General features: G+C 54.2%; 1 protein-coding gene across 1 annotated transcript; it reads right to left on the bottom strand.

Annotated features, from left to right (window-relative positions):
* Positions 1–3,603: 3,603 nt before the first annotated feature.
* LOC149428196 (transmembrane protein 275-like) lies at positions 3,604–22,116 on the bottom strand. The gene is made up of 2 exons (XM_089667612.1): positions 19,013–22,116; positions 3,604–4,903 (listed from the first exon to the last, which is right to left on the bottom strand). The coding sequence occupies exon 2, from the start codon at positions 4,883–4,885 to the stop codon at positions 4,313–4,315; it is 573 nt and encodes a 190-aa protein (XP_089523738.1). The 5' UTR covers positions 4,886–4,903; positions 19,013–22,116; the 3' UTR covers positions 3,604–4,312.
* Positions 22,117–23,334: the final 1,218 nt, after the last annotated feature.

Here is a 23,334-nt window from a genome sequence, read left to right as displayed (position 1 = left end):
GCCATAGTTTGGTAGCCCAGTCCAGCCTTGTGTAGGTCTACCATCTTGTCCCTGACATCCTTGGACAGCTCTTTGGTCTTTGCCATGGTGGAGAGTTTGGAATCTGATGGTTTGATTGCTCCTGTGGACAGGTGTCTTTTATACAGGTAACACAATGAGATTAGCAGCACTCCCTTTTAAGAGACTGCTTCTAATCTCAGCTTGTTACCTGTATGAGAGACACCTGGGAGCCAGAAATCCTGCTGAATGATAGGGGATCAAATCCTTCTTTCCCTCATGAACATGCAGATCCGTCATCATTTGTTAGACGCATTTCTGCTGAATTTGTTGTTGTATTCTGTCTCTCAGTGTTACACCGAACATTCCATTGTTAGACCGATCATTTCTGTGTGAGGGGCGAACATTCCATTGTTAGACCGATCATTTCTGTGTGAGGGGCGAACATTCCATTGTTAGACCGATCATTTCTGTGTGAGGGGCGAACATTCCATTGTTAGACCGATCATTTCTGTGTGAGGGGCGAACATTCCATTGTTAGACTGATCGTTTCTGTGTGAGGGGCGAACATTTCATTGTTAGACCGATCATTTCTGTGTGAGGGGCGAACATTCCATTGTTAGACCGATCATTTCTGTGTGAGGGGCGAACATTCCATTGTTAGACCGATCGTTTCTGTGTGAGGGGGGAACATTCCATTGTTAGACCGATCGTTTCTGTGTGAGGGGACAACATTCCATTGTTAGACCGATCATTTCTGTGTGAGGGGCGAACATTCCATTGTTAGACCGATCATTTCTGTGTGAGGGGCGAACATTCCATTGTTAGACCGATCGTTTCTGTGTGAGGGGGGAACATTCCATTGTTAGACCGATCGTTTCTGTGTGAGGGGCGAACATTCCATTGTTAGACCGATCATTTCTGTGTGAGGGGGGAACATTCCATTGTTAGACCGATCGTTTCTGTGTGAGGGGGGAACATTCCATTGTTAGACCGATCGTTTCTGTGTGAGGGGGAACATTCCATTGTTAGACCGATCATTTCTGTGTGAGGGGGAACATTCCATTGTTAGACCGATCATTTCTGTGTGCAAATACACATTTCCTTCCCTGTCTCTCCTCCGGGGATATTATGTCTCCTGTCCGCCATGTTGCTGATTGTTTCGCCGCCTGCGCTATAAATGGACGGTGATTCCTCACATTGCATGAAATACGGAATTCCAGGTGGTGTGACCGGTAACCATGGTAACTAGCGGGGATAGCGGCGTGCTGCGACGGGGGGAATTTATCATGTTTATAGACTCGGCACATTCTGGAGTCTCCTGGCTGCGTCTCTATTGATGTTTCTGCCATACAAACAGTTTGTGTGGGGGAGGGGAGCCATCAGACGGTACAGATACATGGTATGGAGCTGAGGCTGGGCCAAGGAGCTGACAATCATTAGTGGTGTCCTGATACAGGTTCCAGGGAAACACATTTATGATTTTAATGTCTTTTCCAAAAATAAGAAATTCTTCGAACGCGTTCATTGGCTGTGGTGAGGCGGCTCTTCCGACGCACAGCTCCCCCCAATGGAAGGAAGTCAAATTATCCAAATGTGCGCCAAACCAAAGAGAGTCCTTCAACTGGTCGTAATACCAAAACGATGGGAGAGCCAACGCGTTTCGGGGCAGCAAAACCCCTTTCATCAGAACGATGGGAGAGCCAACGCATTTCGGGGCAGAAAAACCCCCTTCATCAGAACGATGGGAGAGCAAACGCGTTTTGGGGCAGCAATACCCCCTTCATCAGAAGGATGGGAGAGCCAACGCGTTTCGGGGCAGCAAAACCCCCTTCATCAGAACGATGGGAGAGTCAACGCGTTTCGGGGCAGCAAAACCCCCTTCATCAGAACGATGGGAGAGCCAACGCGTTTCAGGGCAGCAAAACCCCCTTCATCAGAACGATGGGAGAGCCAACGCGTTTCGGGGCAGCAATACCCCCTTCATCAGAAGGATGGGAGAGCCAACGCGTTTCGGGGCAGCAAAACCCCTTTCATCAGAACGATGGAAGATCCAACGCGTTTCGGGGCAGCAAAACCCTTTCATCAGAACAATGGGAGAGCCAACGCGTTTCGGGGCAGCAAAACCCCCTTCATCAGTAGGATGGAAGAAGGAATCGAACCGACTCTACAATGAAATGGATCCACATCTGATCTGATGAAAACCTCCTGCTGGACTGATTCCTGTGTCACAATGTAACTGCCGCTGGCTACATTGTTGGAACATCTATGCATGGATTGGATACATCTGAGATATACGTTGGAACTCCCATCCAAGCTCAGACGTGGATCCATTTCTTTGTGGAATCCTTTCTCCAGTCTTCTGACGACAAGGAAGCAATTTTGCCCTGAAATGCGTTGGGACAGTTGGTGGTGTCACAGACAGTTGGCGGTGTCATGGACAGTTGGCGGCAAGGGTGGACTGACAACTCATGGGGCCCCCGGGCAATAGGGGATCATGGGGCCCCTGTGTCCTTGCCCAAACTCAAAAAAGCCTATGAAAAAGGTACCAGGGGCATCTCATGGGGCCCCCTACTGACCCTGGGCCCTCGGGCATGTCACGGAAAGTTGGTGGTGTCACGGACAGTTGGCGGTGTCAGGGACAGTTGGCGGTGTCACGGACAGTTGGCGGTGTCAGGGACAGTTGGCGGTGTCACGGACAGTTGGCGGTGTCAGGGACAGTTGGCGGTGTCACGGACAGTTGGTGTCACGGAAAGTTGGCGGTGTCACGGACAGTTGGCGGTGTCACGGACAGTTGGTGTCACGGAAAGTTGGCGGTGTCACGGACAGTTGGCGGTGTCAGGGACAGTTGATGGTGTCATGGACAGTTGGCGGTGTCACGGACAGTTGGCGGTGTCACGGAAAGTTGGCGGTGTCACGGACAGTTGGTGTCACGGAAAGTTGGCGCTGTCACGGACAGTTGGCGGTGTCACGGACAGTTGGTGGTGTCACGGAAAGTTGGCGGTGTCACGGACAGTTGGCGCTGTCACGGACAGTTGGCGGTGTCACGGACAGTTGGCGGTGTCACGGAAAGTTGGCGGTGTCACGGACAGTTGGTGTCACGGACAGTTGGTGTCACGGAAAGTTGGCGGTGTCACAGACAGTTGGTGTCACGGACAGTTGGCAGTGTTTTGGACTCTTGTGGTTTGGCGCACATTTGTATACTTCGAGTTCCCCGTACAGGAAGATCCGCAGAGAACGTTCCTCTCTAGACGTGTGCGGTTTGCTTCATTCCGAATTGAAATTCAGACAAATGTTTCGTTATTCGGAGATTTGGATGTATCCAAAGTTCAGAATTATAATAATGACGAAATTAAACCCAATCTGGAATAACGAAAACGAAATCAAATCTGAAAACAAAATCGAATTCAAAAAACAAGAATAGAATTAAAGAGAACAGATCATGAAATTGAATAGAAAAAAACAATAGAATAGAATAGAAAGAATATTACCGTCTTCGGAAATTCCAATATCGAATAGAATGAATCTGAATGCTGATTCGATACTTTAGTATTTCGATTCGAATTTTCTGAATTCGGTTGAATTTCATTAAAAAGAATTAGAAAATCGAATTAGAAAACGAATTTAATAAATTTAACTAAACAAAACAATTGAAATAATGAGTCAAAACGAAACAAATGTTTTCATCCGGCACATGTCAATCCCTCTCTCCCAGCCCCCGCTCTGAATAAACGTTCGGAGACAAAGTAAGAACATTCTATTCCATTCTGTTCTATTCTATTCTATTCTGTTCTATTCTATTCTATTCTATTCTGTTCTATTCTGTTCTATTCTATTCTGTTCTATTCTATTCTATTCTGGTCGGTACATCTCTACAAGGACGAAGCTACAAGAGGTTCTGAGGAGCTCAGCCTAACCCAAGAAGAAGTCACATCATGCAACAATCACAAAGACAAGAAACGTTTCTATCCATCAACCCAAGTCTGACTCTCCAGGCGGAAACGGTCTGGAAATACCCCGCAGTCCCTGGAGCTGACAGACATGACTTGGAGGTCCATCCTCCGCTTTGGGTCCATGTTCCTTGCGGTGCAGCAACCACAGAACACGAATGATTGGCACAAAGAATGACGATTCTACACACGGGACACACGTGACGGGAAGACGACCGCCTGGCTCTGCATTATCAGCCTTTCTGCATCCTCCATGGCCGGGCCTCTTCAGCCTCCTTCACTCTTCCTGCAGCCCTCCCGGGAGTTGAACCCTGGCTGCAGTGCAGGCAGCTGTAAAGATCTCCTTCTGCTCCGGTCTGCTGCCTTTAGGTGACCGGATCTCTAGGTAGGTTGAGCTGCACCGACTCACCTCCGGCGGTGAATTTAGCGGCTGGCCCATTGCCTTCCATGGTGAAGAGTTTGCATGTCTTTGGGTTGTCATGAACGGGGGAGGACTTTCGGGATGACCCCGGAGAGTTGGTTGGGCTGAGCTGCACCGCCGTGGTATCCTGCACCGTGTGCTCGCTGGTCTCGATCTCAAACGCTGCGTTTCCTGGCTTTATGAATCCGATGTTAGATCCCGGCTTCGACTTCCTGGCCCCGTGTGCCGGCGGCCTCCGGCTACAAATGCAGCAAGCACCGAAAAACGCAAAGGCCACCACCAGGAGAATGGGTCCGATGATGATGGGGGGGTTATTGACCGGCAGAAATGTCCCGAAGGCAAAAGCGCCAACTAGAGTAATGTTTATTCCCGCCAGCATGATGCAGAGTCCGCAGGCGCAGCACAGCGCCGGGGAGGGCAGGCCGTGGGGGCGGGTCTTCTTCTGCCCTGGTTTCTGACTCAAAGACGATTTGCTTTTGTCGGTGAACATCATGTTTTCTGTCTGGACATCCTTCATGCCATTCCTCGCAGCAGCCTGCAGGGAAAACACAGCAACTTAGTATTCATTCCTCAAGATCTCCACATGTCAGCTATCAGAAATCAGAGACACCGAATATCCCCCGAAATCGAATCGTCGGAACCATGGAGCTTCCAACACCACAGCATATAACTCCACCACCCCCCCCCTGCAGAAATATCCACTGTGCCTTACTGTCAGTGTCCACTACCAATCTCCTCCAGCAGGGGTCTCCACTACCAATCACCACCAGGGGGGTCTCCACTACCAATCACCACCAGGGGGGGTCTCCACTACCAATCTCCTCCAGCAGGGGTCTCCACTACCAATCACCACCAGGGGGGGTCTCCACTACCAATCTCCTCCAGGGGGGGGTCTCCACTACCAATCTCCTCCAGGGGGGGGTCTCCACTACCAATCACCACCAGGGGGGGTCTCCACTACCAATCTCCACCAGGGGGGTCTCCACTACCAATCTCCTCCAGGGGGGGTCTCCACTACCAATCTCCACCAGGGGGGGTCTCCACTACCAATCACCACCAGGGGGGGTCTCCACTACCAATCTCCACCAGGGGGGTCTCCACTACCAATCTCCTCCAGCAGGGGTCTCCACTACCAATCTCCACCAGGGGGGTCTCCACTACCAATCTCCACCAGGGAGGGTCTCCACTACCAATCTCCACCAGGGAGGGTCTCCACTACCAATCTCCACCAGGGAGGGTCTCCACTACCAATCTCCACCAGGGGGGTCTCCACTACCAATCTCCACCAGGGAGGGTCTCCACTACCAATCTCCACCAGGGAGGGTCTCCACTACCAATCTCCTCCAGGGGGGGTCTCCACTACCAATCTCCACCAGGGGGGTCTCCACTACCAATCTCCTCCAGCAGGGGTCTCCACTACCAATCTCCACCAGGGGGGTCTCCACTACCAATCTCCTCCAACAGGGGTCTCCACTACCAATCTCCACCAGGGAGGGTCTCCACTACCAATCTCCACCAGGGGGGTCTCCACTACCAATCTCCACCAGGGAGGGTCTCCACTACCAATCTCCACCAGGGAGGGTCTCCACTACCAATCTCCACCAGGGGGGTCTCCACTACCAATCTCCACCAGGGGGGTCTCCACTACCAATCTCCACCAGGGAGGGTCTCCACTACCAATCTCCACCAGGGAGGGTCTCCACTACCAATCTCCTCCAGGGGGGGTCTCCACTACCAATCTCCACCAGGGGGGTCTCCACTACCAATCTCCTCCAACAGGGGTCTCCACTACCAATCTCCACCAGGGGGGGGGTCTCCACTACCAATCACCACCAGGGGGGTCTCCACTACCAATCTCCACCAGGGGGGTCTCCACTACCAATCTCCTCCAACAGGGGTCTCCACTACCAATCTCCACCAGGGAGGGTCTCCACTACCAATCTCCTCCAGGGGGGGTCTCCACTACCAATCTCCACCAGGGGGGTCTCCACTACCAATCTCCCCCAGCAGGGGTCTCCACTACCAATCTCCACCAGGGGGGGTCTCCACTACCAATCTCCCCCAGCAGGGGTCTCCACTACCAATCTCCACCAGGGGGGGTCTCCACTACCAATCTCCACCAGGAGGGGTCTCCAATACCAATCTCCCCCAGGGGGAGTCTCCACTACCAATCTCCACCAGGAGGGGTCTCCACTACCAATCTCCCCCAGGGGTAGTCTCCACTACCAATCTCCACAAGGGGGAATCTCCACTACCAATCTCCACCAGGGGGGATCTCCACTACCAATCTCCCCCAGCAGGGGTCTCCACTACCAATCTCCACCAGGGGGGGTCTCCACTACCAATCTACCCCATCAAGGATCTCCACTACCAATCCCCCCCAGCGAGGATCTTCACTACCAATCCCCCCCAGCGAGGATCTCCACTACCAATCTCCTCCAGTGGGGGTCTCCACTACCAATCTCCACCAGGGGGGGTCTCCACTACCAATCTCCCCCAGGGGGGGGGGTCTCCACTACCAATCTCCCCCAGCAGGGGTCTCCACTACCAATCTCCCCCAACAAGGATCTCCACTACCAATCTCCCCCAGCAAGGATCTCCACTACCAATCTTCCCCAACAAGGATCTCCACTACCAATCCCCCCCAGCAAGGATCTCCACTACCAATCTCCCCCAGCAAGGATCTCCATTACCAATTTCTCCCAGTGAGGGTCTCCACTACCACCAACTGTCAGAGTCTCCACTACCAATCTCCCCCAACAAGGATCTCCACTACCAATCTCCCCCAGTGAGGATCTCCACTACCAATCTCCCCCAGCAAGGATCTCCACTACCAATCTCCCCCAGTGAGGATCTCCACTACCAATCCCCCCCAGTGAAGGTCTCCACTACCACCAACTGTCAGTGAGGGTCTCCACTATCACCAACTGTCACTGACGGTCTACACTACGAGTCTCCTCCACTGAGGGTCTACTCTACCAATCTCCCTTAGTGAGGGTCTATACTACCAGTCTCCTCCCAGTGAGAGTCTCCACTACCGCTCTCCCCAAGCGAGGATCTCCACTACCACCAACTGTCAGTGAGGGTCTACACTATCAATCTCCCCCAGTGAGGGTCTCCACTACCACCAGCTATCAGTGATGGTCTCAAATACTGATCTCCCCCAGCAAGGATCTCCACTACCACCATCTGTCAGTGAGGGTCCACAGTACCAATCTCCCCAGTGAGGGTCTACACTACCACCAACTACCTGTGAGGGTCTCCACTACCACCAAATGTTAGGGTCTCCACTACCATCAACTGTCAGTGAGGGTCTACACTACCAATCTCCCCCAGCAAGGATCTCCACTACCAATCTCCCCCGGTGAGGACACTACCACCAACTGTTGGTGAGGGTTTATACTACCGATCTCCCCCACTGAGGGTCTACACTACCAGTCTCCCCCACTGAGGGTCTATACTACCAGTCTCCCCCAGTGAGGGTCTACACTACCACCAACTGGCAGTGAGGGTCTACACTACCAATCTCCCCCAGTGAGAGTCTCCACTACCATTCTACCCCAGCGAGGGTCTCTACCACCACCAACTGCCAGTGAGGGTCTCCACTACCGATCTACCCCAGTGAGGGTCTCCACTACCACCAACTATCAGTGAGGGTCTACACTACCACCAACTGTCAGTAAGTGTCTACACTACCAATCTCCCCCAGTGAGGGTCTCCACTACTGATCTCGACCAGCGAGGTTCTCCCCTACCACCAGCTATCAGTGATGGTCTCGACTACCGATCTTCCCCAGCAAGGGTCTCCACTACCACCAACAGCCAGTGAGAGTCTTCACTACCACCAAATGTTGGTGAAGGTCTCCACTACCACCATCTGTCAGTGAGGGTCTACACTACTACCAACTGTTGGTGAGGGTCTCCACTACCACCATCTGTCAGTAAGGGTCTCCAATACCAATCTCCCAAATGAGAATCTCCACTACTACCAACTGCCAGTGAGGGTCTCCACTACCAGTTTTCCCTAGTGAGGGTCTCCACTAAAACCAGCTGTCAGTGAGGGTCTACACTACCAATCTCCCCCAGTGAGGGTCTCCACTACAACCAACTGCCAGTGAGGGTCTCCAATACCAATCTCCCAAATGAGAATCTCCACTACTACCAACTGCCAGTGAGGGTCTCCACTAAAACCAGCTGTCAGTTAGGGTCTACAATACCACCAACTGTTGGTGAGGGTCTCCACTACCACCATCTGAAAGTGAGGGTCTACACTACCAATCTCTCCCAGTGAGGGTTTCCACTAAAACCAAATGTCAGTGAGGGTTTCCACTACCAACCTCCTCTAGTGAGGATCTCCATTACCATCACCCCTTAGTGAGGATCTCTACTACCAGTCTTCCCTAGTGAGCCTCCACTACCAACAACTCCCCATTACTCCTCCATTACTGCCAGCTGTTCCCCACCCATCACCTACCCTCGGTGAGAATCTCCACCGCAGAAAACCCTCCACTATTGCCAATTCTCCACCAACACAACCACCAGCAAAGGTCTCAGCCACCACCAACCACATATAAGAATTCCTGTTAATCATCCGCACCTAATCTATTCTCAGCAATAGTCTTCACTATTGACAATTAGCCCCCCCGCCCCCCCATTGCCACTGGGAATCTCCCCCTCTTCCACCACCAAGCCCTTTAAAACAAATCTCAACTGCCCTGAATTCCTGGTAAGGTCTCCTGGTATCATTGCCAACCCCGGTGAAAGTCTTTACCACCAGCAATGCCTAGTGACTGCCAGCTCTCCGTCCTGCCTTGCTGAGGGTCTCCACAATCACGAAACCCCAGCAAAGATCTTAAACACTGTCAATGCCTCCTCCCCTCACTGTAGTTGAAGGTTTCCACTGATACCAACCCCCAGAAAGACACCCCACCAATGGCATTCTCCACTCCGACTGTGTGAGTCCCCACCATGGCCAACCCCTTGCAGTAATCTCAATTGCCGGTAATTCCTGGAAATCATCTTCTCTAATTTCATGCCCCACTGAGAGTCTCTACAATCACCAATTGCCCCCCCCCCCTCCCCCCCATACTCTTTCCTTCTGTAAATGAACTTCTGCACCGTCGCCAACCACTGTTGAGAGTCGCCACCATTGTTAGATGTCCCCCACCCCAGGACAGGGGTCTCTACAATCTGTAGTCAATCCCAAACCCTCAGTGGGGGTCTCCACTTCCTCAGCCTCCTGGTGAGGAGCTTCACCACCACCAACTCCCAGGGAGGGTTAGGCCACGCTTGTCACTGGGAGTCATAACAGAGAATGGCTGTCAGTGATTGGTCTGTTCAGAGACATCATCGCCTGTCACAGTGAGCAGGGAAATGTGCGATCACAGATGGCTAATCAGTTCATCCAAGTGAGACGGATCACATTGAAGAAATATCTGAAAACAAACAGTGAGTCACAACGGGAAATGAATCCAACACAAAGGAGGAGACACCGTTACTGTTCTCCAGGTTTAACCCTTGGACTTCTGCCCTATCTGCGGCTCTGCCTCGGCCTCACAAGGTAGTATGAACCAATTCATGAGAAGGTTCATCACAATCTGCTTCTTCATGGTGACATCTTCTGAATACTGAGCAGAGGAACACGTGAGGAACGTCATCCATACCCAATGTCTGCAGGGAAAAGCCATGAAATGTCTCATGAAAGATTATGAGCTGATTTAATGGTGTTGTCCTCCATCATCTCCTCCCGTAGTAGCTGATATATATGTGCTGTTACTGAGTCACTGACCTCAAAGGAAATGTGGTGCCCGAAATATGGAGGAACTCCTTGCCATTGACTGGGGAGTCACTGACCTCAAAGAAGCATGCAGCCAGTGTGCCCAGGGGAGGTCAGAACTTAAATGGATTCCTCTTTCTAGATCAGTAATTGGTAACAGTAAAATTTGCATATCGTCTCTGCTGAGAGTGCTTCATAGTCACATCAATCAGAAAGTCCATCAGTGTGACCAACGCAACCAGAGAGTGCCGAGACATCATGGAACATGAGCCTGAGAGTGCCGAGACATCATGGAACATGGACCCTAGAGTGCTGAGACATCATGGAACATGAAAAAAAGAGTGCCGAGACATCATGGAACATGAGCCTGAGAGTACTGACACATCATGGAACATGGACCCTAGAGTGCCGAGACATCATGGAACATGAGCCTGAGAGTGCCGAGACATCATGGAACATGAGCCTGAGAGTGCCAAGACATCATGGAACATGAGCCTGAGAGTGCCGAGACATCATGGAACATGGACCCTAGAGTGCTGAGACATCATGGAACATGAAAAAAAGAGTGCCGAGACATCATGGAACATGAGCCTGAGAGTGCCGAGACATCATGGAACATGAGCCTGAGAGTGCCGAGACATCATGGAACATGGACCCTAGAGTGCCGAGACATCATGGAACATGAGCCTGAGAGTGCCGAGACATCATGGAACATGAGCCTGAGAGTGCCGAGACATCATGGAACAGAGAGAGTGCTGAGACATCATGGAACATGAGCCTGAGAGTGCCGAGACATCATGGAACATGAGCCTGAGAGTGCCGAGACATCATGGAACATGAGCCTGAGAGTGCCGAGACATCATGGAACATGAGCCTGAGAGTGCCGAGACATCATGGAACATGAGCCTGAGAGTGCCGAGACATCATGGAACATGAGCCTGAGAGTGCCGAGACATCATGGAACATGAGCCTGAGAGTGCCGAGACATCATGGAACATGAGCCTGAGAGTGCCGAGACATCATGGAACATGGACCCTAGAGTGCCGAGACATCATGGAACATGAGCCTGAGAGTGCCGAGACATCATGGAACATGAGCCTGAGAGTGCCGAGACATCATGGAACATGAGCCTGAGAGTGCTGAGACATCATGGAACATGAGCCTGAGAGTGCCGAGACATCATGGAACATGAGCCTGAGAGTGCCGAGACATCATGGAACATGGACCCTAGAGTGCCGAGACATCATGGAACATGAGCCTGAGAGTGCCGAGACATCATGGAACATGAGCCTGAGAGTGCCGAGACATCATGGAACAGAGAGAGTGCCGAGACATCATGGGACATGAAGACAAGAGTGCTGAGACATCATGGAACATGAGCCTGAGAGTGCCGAGACATCATGGAACATGAGCCTGAGAGTGCCGAGACATCATGGAACATGAGCCTGAGAGTGCCGAGACATCATGGAACATGAGCCTGAGAGTGCCGAGACATCATGGAACATGAGCCTGAGAGTGCCGAGACATCATGGAACATGAGCCTGAGAGTGCCGAGACATCATGGAACATGAGCCTGAGAGTGTCGAGACATCATGGAACATGAGCCTGAGAGTGCCGTGACATCATGGAGCATGGAGCCGAGAGTGCCGAGACAACATGGAACATGGAGCCGAGAGTGCTGAGACATCATGGAACATGGAGCAGAGAGTGCCTAGACATCATGTTACATGAGCCTGAGAGTGCCAAGACATCATGGAACATGGAGCCGAGAGTGCCGAGACATCATGGAACATGAGCCTGAGAGTGCCGAGACATCATGGAACATGAGCCTGAGAGTGCCGAGACATCATGGAGCATGAGCCTGAGAGTGCCGAGACATCATGGAGCCGAGAGTGCCGAGACATCATGGAACATGAGCCTGAGAGTGCCGAGACATTGGGAACATGAGCCTGAGAGTGCCGAGACATCATGGAACATGAGCCTGAGAGTGCCGAGACATCATGGAACAGAGAATGCAGAGACATCATGGGACATGAGCCTGAGAGTGCTGAGACATCATGGAACATGAGCCTGAGAGTGCCGAGACATCATGGAACATGGAGCCGAGAGTGCCGAGACATCATGGAACATGAGCCTGAGAGTGCAGAGACATCATGGAACATGAGCCTGAGAGTGCCGAGACATCATGGAACATGAAAAAGAGAGTGCCGAGACATCATGGAACATGGAGCAGAGAGTGCCGAGACATCATGGAACATGAGCCTGAGAGTGCCGAGACATCATGGAACATGGAGCCGAGAGTGCCGAGACATCATGGAACATGAGCCTGAGAGTGCAGAGACATCATGGAACATGAGCCTGAGAGTGCCGAGACATCATGGAACATGAAAAAGAGAGTGCCGAGACATCATGGAACATGGAGCAGAGAGTGCCGAGACATCATGGAACATGAGCCTGAGAGTGCCGAGACATCATGGAACATGAGCCTGAGAGTGCAAAGACATCATGGAACAGAGAGAGTGCCGAGACATCATGGAACATGAGCCTGAGAGTGCAGAGACATCATGGAGCATGAGCCTGAGAGTGCCGAGACATCATGGAGCATGGAGCCGAGAGTGCCGAGACAACATGGAACATGGAGCCGAGAGTGCCGAGACATCATGGAACATGGAGCAGAGAGTGCCGAGACATCATGGAACAGAGAGAGTGCTGAGACATCATGGAACATGAGCCTGAGAGTGCCGAGACATCATGGAACATGGAGCCTGAGAGTGCTGAGACATCATGGAACATGAGCCTGAGAGTGCCGAGACATCATGGAACATGAGCCGAGAGTGCCGAGACATCACGGAACATGAGCCTGAGAGTGCCGAGACATCATGGAACATGAGCCGAGAGTGCCGAGACATCATGGAACATGAGCCTGAGAGTGCCGAGACATCATGGAACATGAGCCGAGAGTGCCGAGACATCACGGAACATGAGCCTGAGAGTGCCAAGACATCATGGAACATGGACCCTAGAGTGCCGAGACATCATGGAACATGAGCCGAGAGTGCCGAGACATCATGGAACATGAGCCTGAGAGTGCCGAGACATCATGGAACATGAGCCGAGAGTGCCGAGACATCATGGAACAGAGAGAGTGCCGAGACATCATGGAACAGAGAGAGTGCCGAGGCATCATGGAACATGGAGCCGAGAGTGCCGAGACATCATGGAACATGGAGCCGAGACATCATGGAACATGGAGCCGAGAGTGCCGAGACATCATGGAACATGAGCCGAGAGTGCCGAGACATCATGGAACATGAGCCGAGAGTGCCGAGACATCATGGAACATGAGCCGAGAGTGCCGAGACATCATGGAACATGGAGCCGAGAGTGCCGAGACATCATGGAACATGAGCCGAGAGTGCCGAGACATCATGGAACATGAGCCGAGAGTGCCGAGACATCATGGAACATGGAGCCCGAGACATCATGGAACATGAGCCGAGAGTGCCGAGACATCATGGAACATGAGCCCGAGACATCATGGAACATGGAGCCCGAGACATCATGGAACATGAGCCGAGAGTGCCGAGACATCATGGAACATGAGCCCGAGACATCATGGAACATGGAGCCCGAGACATCATGGAACATGGAGCCCGAGACATCATGGAACATGAGCCGAGAGTGCCGAGACATCACGGAACATGAGCCTGAGAGTGCCGAGACATCATGGAACATGAGCCGAGAGTGCCGAGACATCATGGAACATGAGCCTGAGAGTGCCGAGACATCATGGAACATGAGCCGAGAGTGCCGAGACATCATGGAACAGAGAGAGTGCCGAGACATCATGGAACAGAGAGAGTGCCGAGGCATCATGGAACATGGAGCCGAGAGTGCCGAGACATCATGGAACATGGAGCCGAGACATCATGGAACATGGAGCCGAGAGTGCCGAGACATCATGGAACATGAGCCGAGAGTGCCGAGACATCATGGAACATGAGCCGAGAGTGCCGAGACATCATGGAACATGAGCCTGAGAGTGCCGAGACATCATGGAACATGAGCCGAGAGTGCCGAGACATCATGGAACATGAGCCGAGAGTGCCGAGACATCATGGAACATGGAGCCCGAGACATCATGGAACATGAGCCGAGAGTGCCGAGACATCATGGAACATGAGCCCGAGACATCATGGAACATGGAGCCCGAGACATCATGGAACATGAGCCGAGAGTGCCGAGACATCATGGAACATGAGCCCGAGACATCATGGAACATGGAGCCCGAGACATCATGGAACATGGAGCCCGAGACATCATGGAACATGGATGTCCCCCAGATCTCAGGGGAGGGACTTCCATAAACTGCAGTAATAGAAGATGGCGGAAAATCTCCTCCATGCTGCCTGTCTGCTGGCCGCCTCCTCCCACCACTTCCCACACTCCCAGCATGCTTTGCAGCTTCTCCTCCATTTCTCAGCACTACATTTCCCATAGTACCTTGCTGATTCCTGTCCTGACTCCGCCTCCTTAAACTCCTCCTCTCAGAAGGCGGGCTCTGTGAAATGTGTGACACAGCAGTGCCTCCTCCCAGGGCAGAGCGACTCCGTGTCCCAGAATTCCAGGAAGGAGTGTGGGAGGAGCCTGGACATCATTGGAGATCAGATTTCACATCCTCACTGTGGTTATACTTTAAGGCCGGCCCCCCAGTTCCTTTCCCTGCCTGCCATTGGCTCAGGGAAACAAAGTGACCCACTCAGTACTCACACATAGGGAGGAGAACATGATTCCCTCCCCTGATTGGCCGCTCAGGAACTCAGCACTGTTCCATGAGGGTGGGCGGAGTCCTCGGTGCTGTGTAAGCTCTGAACACGTGACTTCCTGTGAGAGAGCACCATCCCAGGGACCGGCTGACCGATCACCTGTCCGTCCAACCAGGAGGACATCTCCAGGGGGACCTTCCCAGGGACCGGCTGACCGATCACCTGTCCGTCCAACCAGGAGGACATCTCCAGGGGGACCTTCCCAGGGACCGGCTGACCGATCACCTGTCCGTCCAACCAGGAGGACATCTCCAGGGGGACCTTCCCAGGGACCGGCTGACCGATCACCTGTCCGTCCAACCAGGAGGACATCTCCAGGGGGACCTCTCCAGGGACCGGCTGACCGATCACCTGTCCGTCCAACCAGGAGAACGACTCCAGGGTCCAGGGGGACCTTCCCAGGGACTGGCTGACCGATCACCTGTCCGTCCAACCAGGAGGACATCTCCAGGGGGACCTTCCCAGGGACCGGCTGACCGATCACCTGTCCGTCCAACCAGGAGGACATCTCCAGGGGGACCTTCCCAGGGACCGGCTGACCGATCACCTGTCCGTCCAACCAGGAGGACATCTCCAGGGGGACCTTCCCAGGGACCGGCTGACCGATCACCTGTCCGTCCAACCAGGAGAACGACTCCAGGGTCCAGGGGGACCTTCCCAGGGACCGGCTGACCGATCACCTGTCCGTCCAACCAGGAGGACATCTCCAGGGGGACCTTCCCAGGGACCGGCCGACCGATCACCTGTCCGTCCAACCAGGAGAACGACTCCAGGGTCCAGGGGGACCTTCCCAGGGACCGGCCGACCGATCACCTGTCCGTCCAACCAGGAGAACGACTCCAGGGTCCAGGGGGACCTTCCCAGGGACCGGCTGACCGATCACCTGTCCGTCCAACCAGGAGGACATCTCCAGGGGGACCGGCCGACTGATCACCTGTCCATCCAACCAGGAGGACATCTCCAGGGGGACCTTCCCAGGGACTGGCCGACCGATCACCTGTCCATCCAACCAGGAGGACATCTCCAGGGGGACCTTCCCAGGGACCGGCCGACCGATCACCTGTCCGTCCAACCAGGAGGACATCTCCAGGGGGACCTTTCCAGGGACCAGCAGTCCTGCCTGTTATCCTTGGGGCTGTCCTGATAGAAGGGAGGCCTACAGAAAACCGCCATCTTTATATGATGATCTCTGCATCCAGGATGGAGATGATGGTCCCTGCACCTAGGATGGAGATGATGGTCCCTGCACCCAGGATGGAGATGATGGTCCCTGCACCCAGGATGGGGATGATGGTCCCTGCACCTAGGATGGAGATGATGGTCCCTGCACCCAGGATGGAGATGATGGTCCCTGCACCCAGGATGGAGATGATGGTCCCTGCACCCAGGATGGGGATGATGGTCCCTGCACCTAGGATGGAGATGATGGTCCCTGCACCCAGGATGGAGATGATGGTCCCTGCACCCAGGATGGAGATGATGGTCCCTGCACCCAGGATGGAGATGATGGTCCCTGCACCCAGGATGGAGATGATGGTCCCTGCACCCAGGATGGAGATGATGGTCCCTGCACCCAGGATGGGGATGATGGTCCCTGCACCTAGGATGGAGATGATGGTCCCTGCACCCAGGATGGAGATGATGGTCCCTGCACCCAGGATGGAGATGATGGTCCCTGCACCCAGGATGGAGATGATGGTCCCTGAACCTAGGATGGAGATGATGGTCCCTGCACCTAGGATGGAGATGATGGTTCCTGCATCCAGGATGGAGATGATGGTCCCTGCACCCAGGATAGAGATGATGGTCCCTGCACCCAGGATGGGGATGATGGTCCCTGCACCCAGGATGGGGATGATGGTCCCTGCACCCAGGATGGAGATGATGGTCCCTGCACCCAGGATGGAGATGATGGTCCCTGCACCTAGGATGGAGATGATGGTCCCTGCACCCAGGATGGAGATGATGGTCCCTGCACCCAGGATGGAGATGATGGTCCCTGAACCTAGGATGGAGATGATGGTCCCTGCACCTAGGATGGAGATGATGGTTCCTGCATCCAGGATGGAGATGATGGTCCCTGCACCCAGGATGGGGATGATGGTCCCTGCACCCAGGATGGGGATGATGGTCCCTGCACCCAGGATAGGGATGATGGTCCCTGCACCCAGGATGGGGATGATGGTCCCTGCACCCAGGATGGGGATGATGGTCCCTGCACTCAGGATGGGGATGATGGTCCCTGCACCTAGGATGGGGATGATGGTCCCTGCACCTAGGATGGGGATGATGGTCCCTGCACCCAGGATGGGGATGATGGTCCCTGCACCCAGGATGGTGATGATGGTCCCTGCACCCAGGATGGGGATGATCGTCCCTGCACCCAGGATGGGGATGATCGTCCCTGCACCCAGGATGGGGATGATCGTCCCTGCACCCAGGATGGGGATGATGGTCCCTGCACCCAGGATGGGGATGATGGTCCCTGCACCCAGGATGGAGATGATGGTCCCTGAACCTAGGATGGGGATGATGGTCCCTGCACCCAGGATGGAGATGATGGTCCCTGAACCTAGGATGGGGATGATGGTCCCTGCACCCAGGATGGAGATGATGGTCCCTGAACCTAGGATGGGGATGATGGTCCCTGCACCCAGGATGGGGATGATGGTCCCTGCACCCAGGATGGGGATGATGATCCCTGCACCCAGGATGGGGATGATGATCCCTGCACCCAGGATGGGGATGATGATCCCTGCACCCAGGATGGGGATGATGGTCCCTGCACCCAGGATGGGGATGATGATCCCTGCACCCAGGATGGGGATGATGATCCCTGCACCCAGGATGGGGATGATGATCCCTGCACCCAGGATGGGGATGATGGTCCCTGCACCGAGGATGGGGATGATGATCCCTGCACCCAGGATGGGGATGATGGTCCCTGCACCCAGGATGGAGATGATGGTCCCTGCACCCAGGATGGGGATGATGGTCCCTGCACCCAGGATGGGGATGATGGTCCCTGCACCCAGGATGGGGATGATGGTCCCTGCACCCAGGATGGGGATGATGATCCCTGCATCTATTCCCCATCCCCCCCCCCACACCTAAATCTCCAGATCACCCAAAAAAGGGACAATGGGGGGAGGGGGGATGGGCAGCTGTTGCCATGGTAACCTGTAACAAGGAATATCCATGTTGTCATAGGAACAAGAAAGGGTTAACGACACAAAACCTGAATGAGACGAACGTTCCTCGTCATCCGAAGGGCGACCACCGGGGGCACCCCAATATTACTCGGATTCATCCTCCGTCACCCCAATATTACCCGGATTCATCCTCTATCACCCCAATATTACCCGGATTCATCCTCCGTCACCCCAATATTACCCGGATTCATCCTCTATCACCCCAATATTACCCGGATTCATCCTCCGTCACCCCAATATTACCCGGATTCATCCTCCGTCACCCCAATATTACTCGTATTCATCCTCCGTCACCCCAATATTACCCGGATTCATCCTCCCTCACCCCAATATTACCCGGATTCATCCTCCGTCACCCCAATATTACCCGGATTCATCCTCCGTCACCCCAATATTACTCGTATTCATCCTCCGTCACCCCAATATTACCCGGATTCATCCTCCGTCACCCCAATATTACTCGTATTCATCCTCCGTCACCCCAATATTACCCGTATTCATCCTCCGTCACCCCAATATTACCCGGATTCATCCTCTGTCACCCCAATATTACCCGGATTCATCCTCCGTCACCCCAATATTACCCGGATTCCTCCTCTGTCACCCCAATATTACCCGGATTCATCCTCCGTCACCCCAATATTACTCGTATTCATCCTCCTTCACCCCAATATTACCCGGATTCATCCTCAATCACCCCAATATTATCCAAACTCCTCCTCTATCACCCCAATATTTCCCCTCCCCCTCATATACAGACCATAGGGATAATATTGCTGTGACTGGGGGGTAAGGAGAGATTCTCCACCATCATCAGACACAAAGACTTACTGAGCAGCGGACAGAGGGATCCAAGCAGCGGACTGATCGTGGTGACCCCAGGGCCCCATCCCTGAATCCAGGGGCCACACAATGAAATCTCAAATGTCTACTTCCTCCTGTTTCTGAAGGATATTCAGGATCAGCCTCCAGCAGGTGGAATATCAGGGATGGGCCTCCAATGAGGGATGTGAGAGATCAGCCTCCAACATGGGGATGTGAGGGATCAATGGTATCGTGTGGGCAATGTCCAGCCGAGAATAGGCCTCCAGTATGGAAATATCAGGAAACAGCCTCCAGTAGTGGGGTATAGGGGATCAGCCTCCAGTAGTGGGATATAGGGGATCAGTCTCCAAAATCAGCCTCCAGTAGTGGGATATAGGGGATCAGTCTCCAATATCAGCCTCCAGTAGTGGGATATAGGGGATCGGTCTCCAATATCAGCCTCCAGTAGTGGGAGATAGGGGATCAGTCTCCAATATCAGCCTCCAGTAGCGGGAGATAGGGGATCAGTCTCCAATATCAGCCTCCAGTAGCGGGAGATAGGGGATCAGTCTCCAATATCAGCCTCCAGTAGTGGGGTATAGGGGATCAGTCTCCAATATCAGCCTCCAGTAGTGGGGTATAGGGGATCAGTCTCCAATATCAGCCTCCAGTAGTGGGAGATAGGGGATCAGTCTCCAATATCAGCCTCCAGTAGTGGGGTATAGGGGATCAGTCTCCAATATCAGCCTCCAGTAGTGGGAGATAGGGGATCAGTCTCCAATATCAGCCTCCAGTAGCGGGAGATAGGGGATCGGTCTCCAATATCAGCCTCCAGTAGTGGGAGATAGGGGATCGGTCTCCAATATCAGCCTCCAGTAGTGGGGTATAGGGGATCAGTCTCCAAAATCAGCCTCCAGTAGTGGGATATAGGGGATCAGTCTCCAATATCAGCCTCCAGTAGCGGGAGATAGGGGATCAGTCTCCAATATCAGCCTCCAGTAGCGGGAGATAGGGGATCAGTCTCCAATATCAGCCTCCAGTAGTGGGATATAGGGGATCAGTCTCCAATATCAGCCTCCAGTAGTGGGAGATAGGGGATCAGTCTCCAATATCAGCCTCCAGTAGTGGGAGATAGGGGATCAGTCTCCAATATCAGCCTCCAGTAATGGGAGATAGGGGATCAGTCTCCAATATCAGCCTCCAGTAGCGGGAGATAGGGGATCAGTCTCCAATATCAGCCTCCAGTAGCGGGAGATAGGGGATCAGTCTCCAATATCAGCCTCCAGTAGCGGGAGATAGGGGATCGGTCTCCAATATCAGCCTCCAGTAGCGGGAGATAGGGGATCGGTCTCCAATATCAGCCTCCAGTAGTGGGAGATAGGGGATCGGTCTCCAATATCAGCCTCCAGTAATGGGAGATAGGGGATCGGTCTCCAATATCAGCCTCCAGTAGTGGGAGATAGGGGATCGGTCTCCAATATCAGCCTCCAGTAGTGGGAGATAGGGGATCAGTCTCCAATATCAGCCTCCAGTAGTGGGATATAGGGGATCGGTCTCCAATATCAGCCTCCAGTAATGGGAGATAGGGGATCAGTCTCCAATATCAGCCTCCAGTAGTGGGAGATAGGGGATCAGTCTCCAATATCAGTCTCCAGTAGCGGGGTATAGGGGATCAGTCTCCAATATCAGCCTCCAGTAGCGGGATATAGGGGATCAGTCTCCAATATCAGCCTCCAGTAGTGGGGTATAGGGGATCAGTCTCCAATATCAGCCTCCAGTAGCGGGAGATAGGTGATCAGTCTCCAATATCAGCCTCCAGTAGCGGGGTATAGGGGATCAGTCTCCAATATCAGCCTCCAGTAGCGGGGTATAGGGGATCAGTCTCCAATATCAGCCTCCAGTAGTGGGAGATAGGGGATCAGTCTCCAATATCAGCCTCCAGTAGTGGGAGATAGGGGATCAGTCTCCAATATCAGCCTCCAGTAGTGGGAGATAGGGGATCATCCTTTAGTTGTGGGATTTAAGGAAACAGCCTCCAGTAGTGGGATACAGGGGCTCAGCCTCCAGTATTGGGATACAGGGGCTCAGTCCCCAGTAGTGGGATTTAAGGGAACAGTCTCCCATAGTGGGATATAGGGGCTCAGCCTCCAGTAGTAGGATATAGGGGATCAGCCTCCAGTAGTGGGATATAGGAGATCAGCCTCCAATAGTGGGGTATAGGGGATCAGCCTCCAGTAGTGGGATATAGGGGATCAGCCTCCAGTAGTGGGGTATAGGAGATCAGCCTCCAGTATTGGGGTATCAGGTATCAGTCTCCAGAAGTGGGATATAAGGACTCAGCCTCCAGTAATTGAATACAGGGGATCAGTCTCCAGTGGTGGGGTATCAGGGATCAGTCTCCAGTGGTGGGATATAGGGGAGCAGCCTCCAGTATTGGGGTATCAGGGATCAGCCTTCAGTGGTGGGATATAGGGGAGCAACCTCCAGTATTGGGGTATCAGAGATCAGCCTTCAGAAGTGGGATTTAAAGGATCAGCCTTCAGAAGAGATATATATAGGACCTCGGTCTGCAGCAGGAGAATGTTGGGGTTCAGCCTCCAGCAGGGTGTTTGAGGATCTGCTCCCCTGAAGATGAGGAGCTCCCAGCAGGAGGAGAAGCCCCCAGGAAGATGAGGAGCCTCCAGCAGGAGGAGGAGCCCCCAGTCGGATGAAGAACCTCCAGCAGGATGAGGAGCCCCCAGTCTGATGAAGAACCTCCAGCAGGATGAGGAGACCCCAGAAGATGAGGAGCCCCCAGCAGGATGAGGAGCCCCCAGCAGGATGAGGAGCACCCAGAAGATGAGGAGCCCCCAGCAGGATGAGGAGCCCCCAGGAAGATGAGGAGCCCCCAGCAGGATGAGGAGCCCCAAGCAGGATGAGGAGCCCCCAGCAGGATGAGGAGCCCCCAGGAAGATGAGGAGCCCCCAGCAGGATGAGGAGCCCCAAGCAGGATGAGGAGCCCCCAGCAGGATGAGGAGCCCCCAGCAGGATGAGGAGCCCCCAGCAGGTTGAGGAGCCCCCAGTCGGATGAAGAACCTCCAGCACTCCCTCTACTCTCTCCGCTCAGCTCGGCGCTGTCCGCCCATGTGGTGCTGAAGTTATACACCCGGCAGCCAGTAGGGGGCGCCCGAGTCTCCGCTCAACGTCAATAGGAATTCCAGGTACAGGAACTCCATCACTGTGCGGGGACAGGAGGGGGGGATATGGAGGGGACAGGAGGGGGGGATATGGAGGGGACAGGAGGGGGGGATATGGAGGGGACAGGAGGGGGAGGTGGGATATGGAGGGGAGAGGAGGGGGGATATGGAGGGGACAGGAGGGGGGATATGGAGGGGAGAGGAGGGGGGGATATGGAGGGGAGAGGAGGGGGGGATATGGAGGGGACAGGAGGGGGAGGGGGGATATGGAGGGGAGAGGAGGGGGGGATATGGAGGGGACAAGAGGGGGGATATGGAGGGGACAGGAGGGGGAGGGGGGATATGGAGGGGAGAGGAGGGGGGGATATGGAGGGGACAAGAGGGGGGGATATGGAGGGGACAGGAGGGGGGGATATGGAGGGGACAGGAGGGGGGATATGGAGGGGACAGGAGGGGGGGATATGGAGGGGACAGGAGGGGGAGGTGGGATATGGAGGGGAGAGGAGGGGGGATATGGAGGGGACAGGAGGGGGGATATGGAGGGGAGAGGAGGGGGGGATATGGAGGGGACAGGAGGGGGAGGGGGGATATGGAGGGGAGAGGAGGGGGGGATATGGAGGGGACAAGAGGGGGGATATGGAGGGGACAGGAGGGGGAGGGGGGATATGGAGGGGAGAGGAGGGGGGGATATGGAGGGGACAAGAGGGGGGGATATGGAGGGGACAGGAGGGGGGATATGGAGGGGACAGGAGGGGGGGATATGGAGGGGACAGGAGGGGGAGGGGGGATATGGAGGGGAGAGGAGGGGGGGATATGGAGGGGACAAGAGGGGGGGATATGGAGGGGACAGGAGGGGGGGATATGGAGGGGACAAGAGGGGGGGATATGGAGGGGACAGGAGGGGGGGATATGGAGGGGACAGGAGGGGGGAAATGGAGGGGACAGGAGGGGGGGATATGGAGGGGACAAGAGGGGGGATATGGAGGGGACAGGAGGGGGGGATATGGAGGGGACAGGAGGGGGGGATATGGAGGGGACAGGAGGGGGGGATATGGAGGGGACAAGAGGGGGGGATATGGAGGGGACAGGAGGGGAGGATATGGAGGGGACAGGAGGGGAGGATATGGAGGGGACAGGAGGGGAGGATATGGAGGGGACAGGAGGGGGGGATAT

Source organism: Staurois parvus, unplaced genomic scaffold (genome assembly GCF_062004578.1).
Source record: "Staurois parvus isolate SC_StPar_1 unplaced genomic scaffold, SC_StPar_1.0 ptg003414l, whole genome shotgun sequence".
Classification (NCBI taxonomy): domain Eukaryota; kingdom Metazoa; phylum Chordata; class Amphibia; order Anura; family Ranidae; genus Staurois; species Staurois parvus.
Note: the sequence above shows the minus strand (reverse complement) of the source record. Positions and strands in the feature narration are given on the sequence as shown.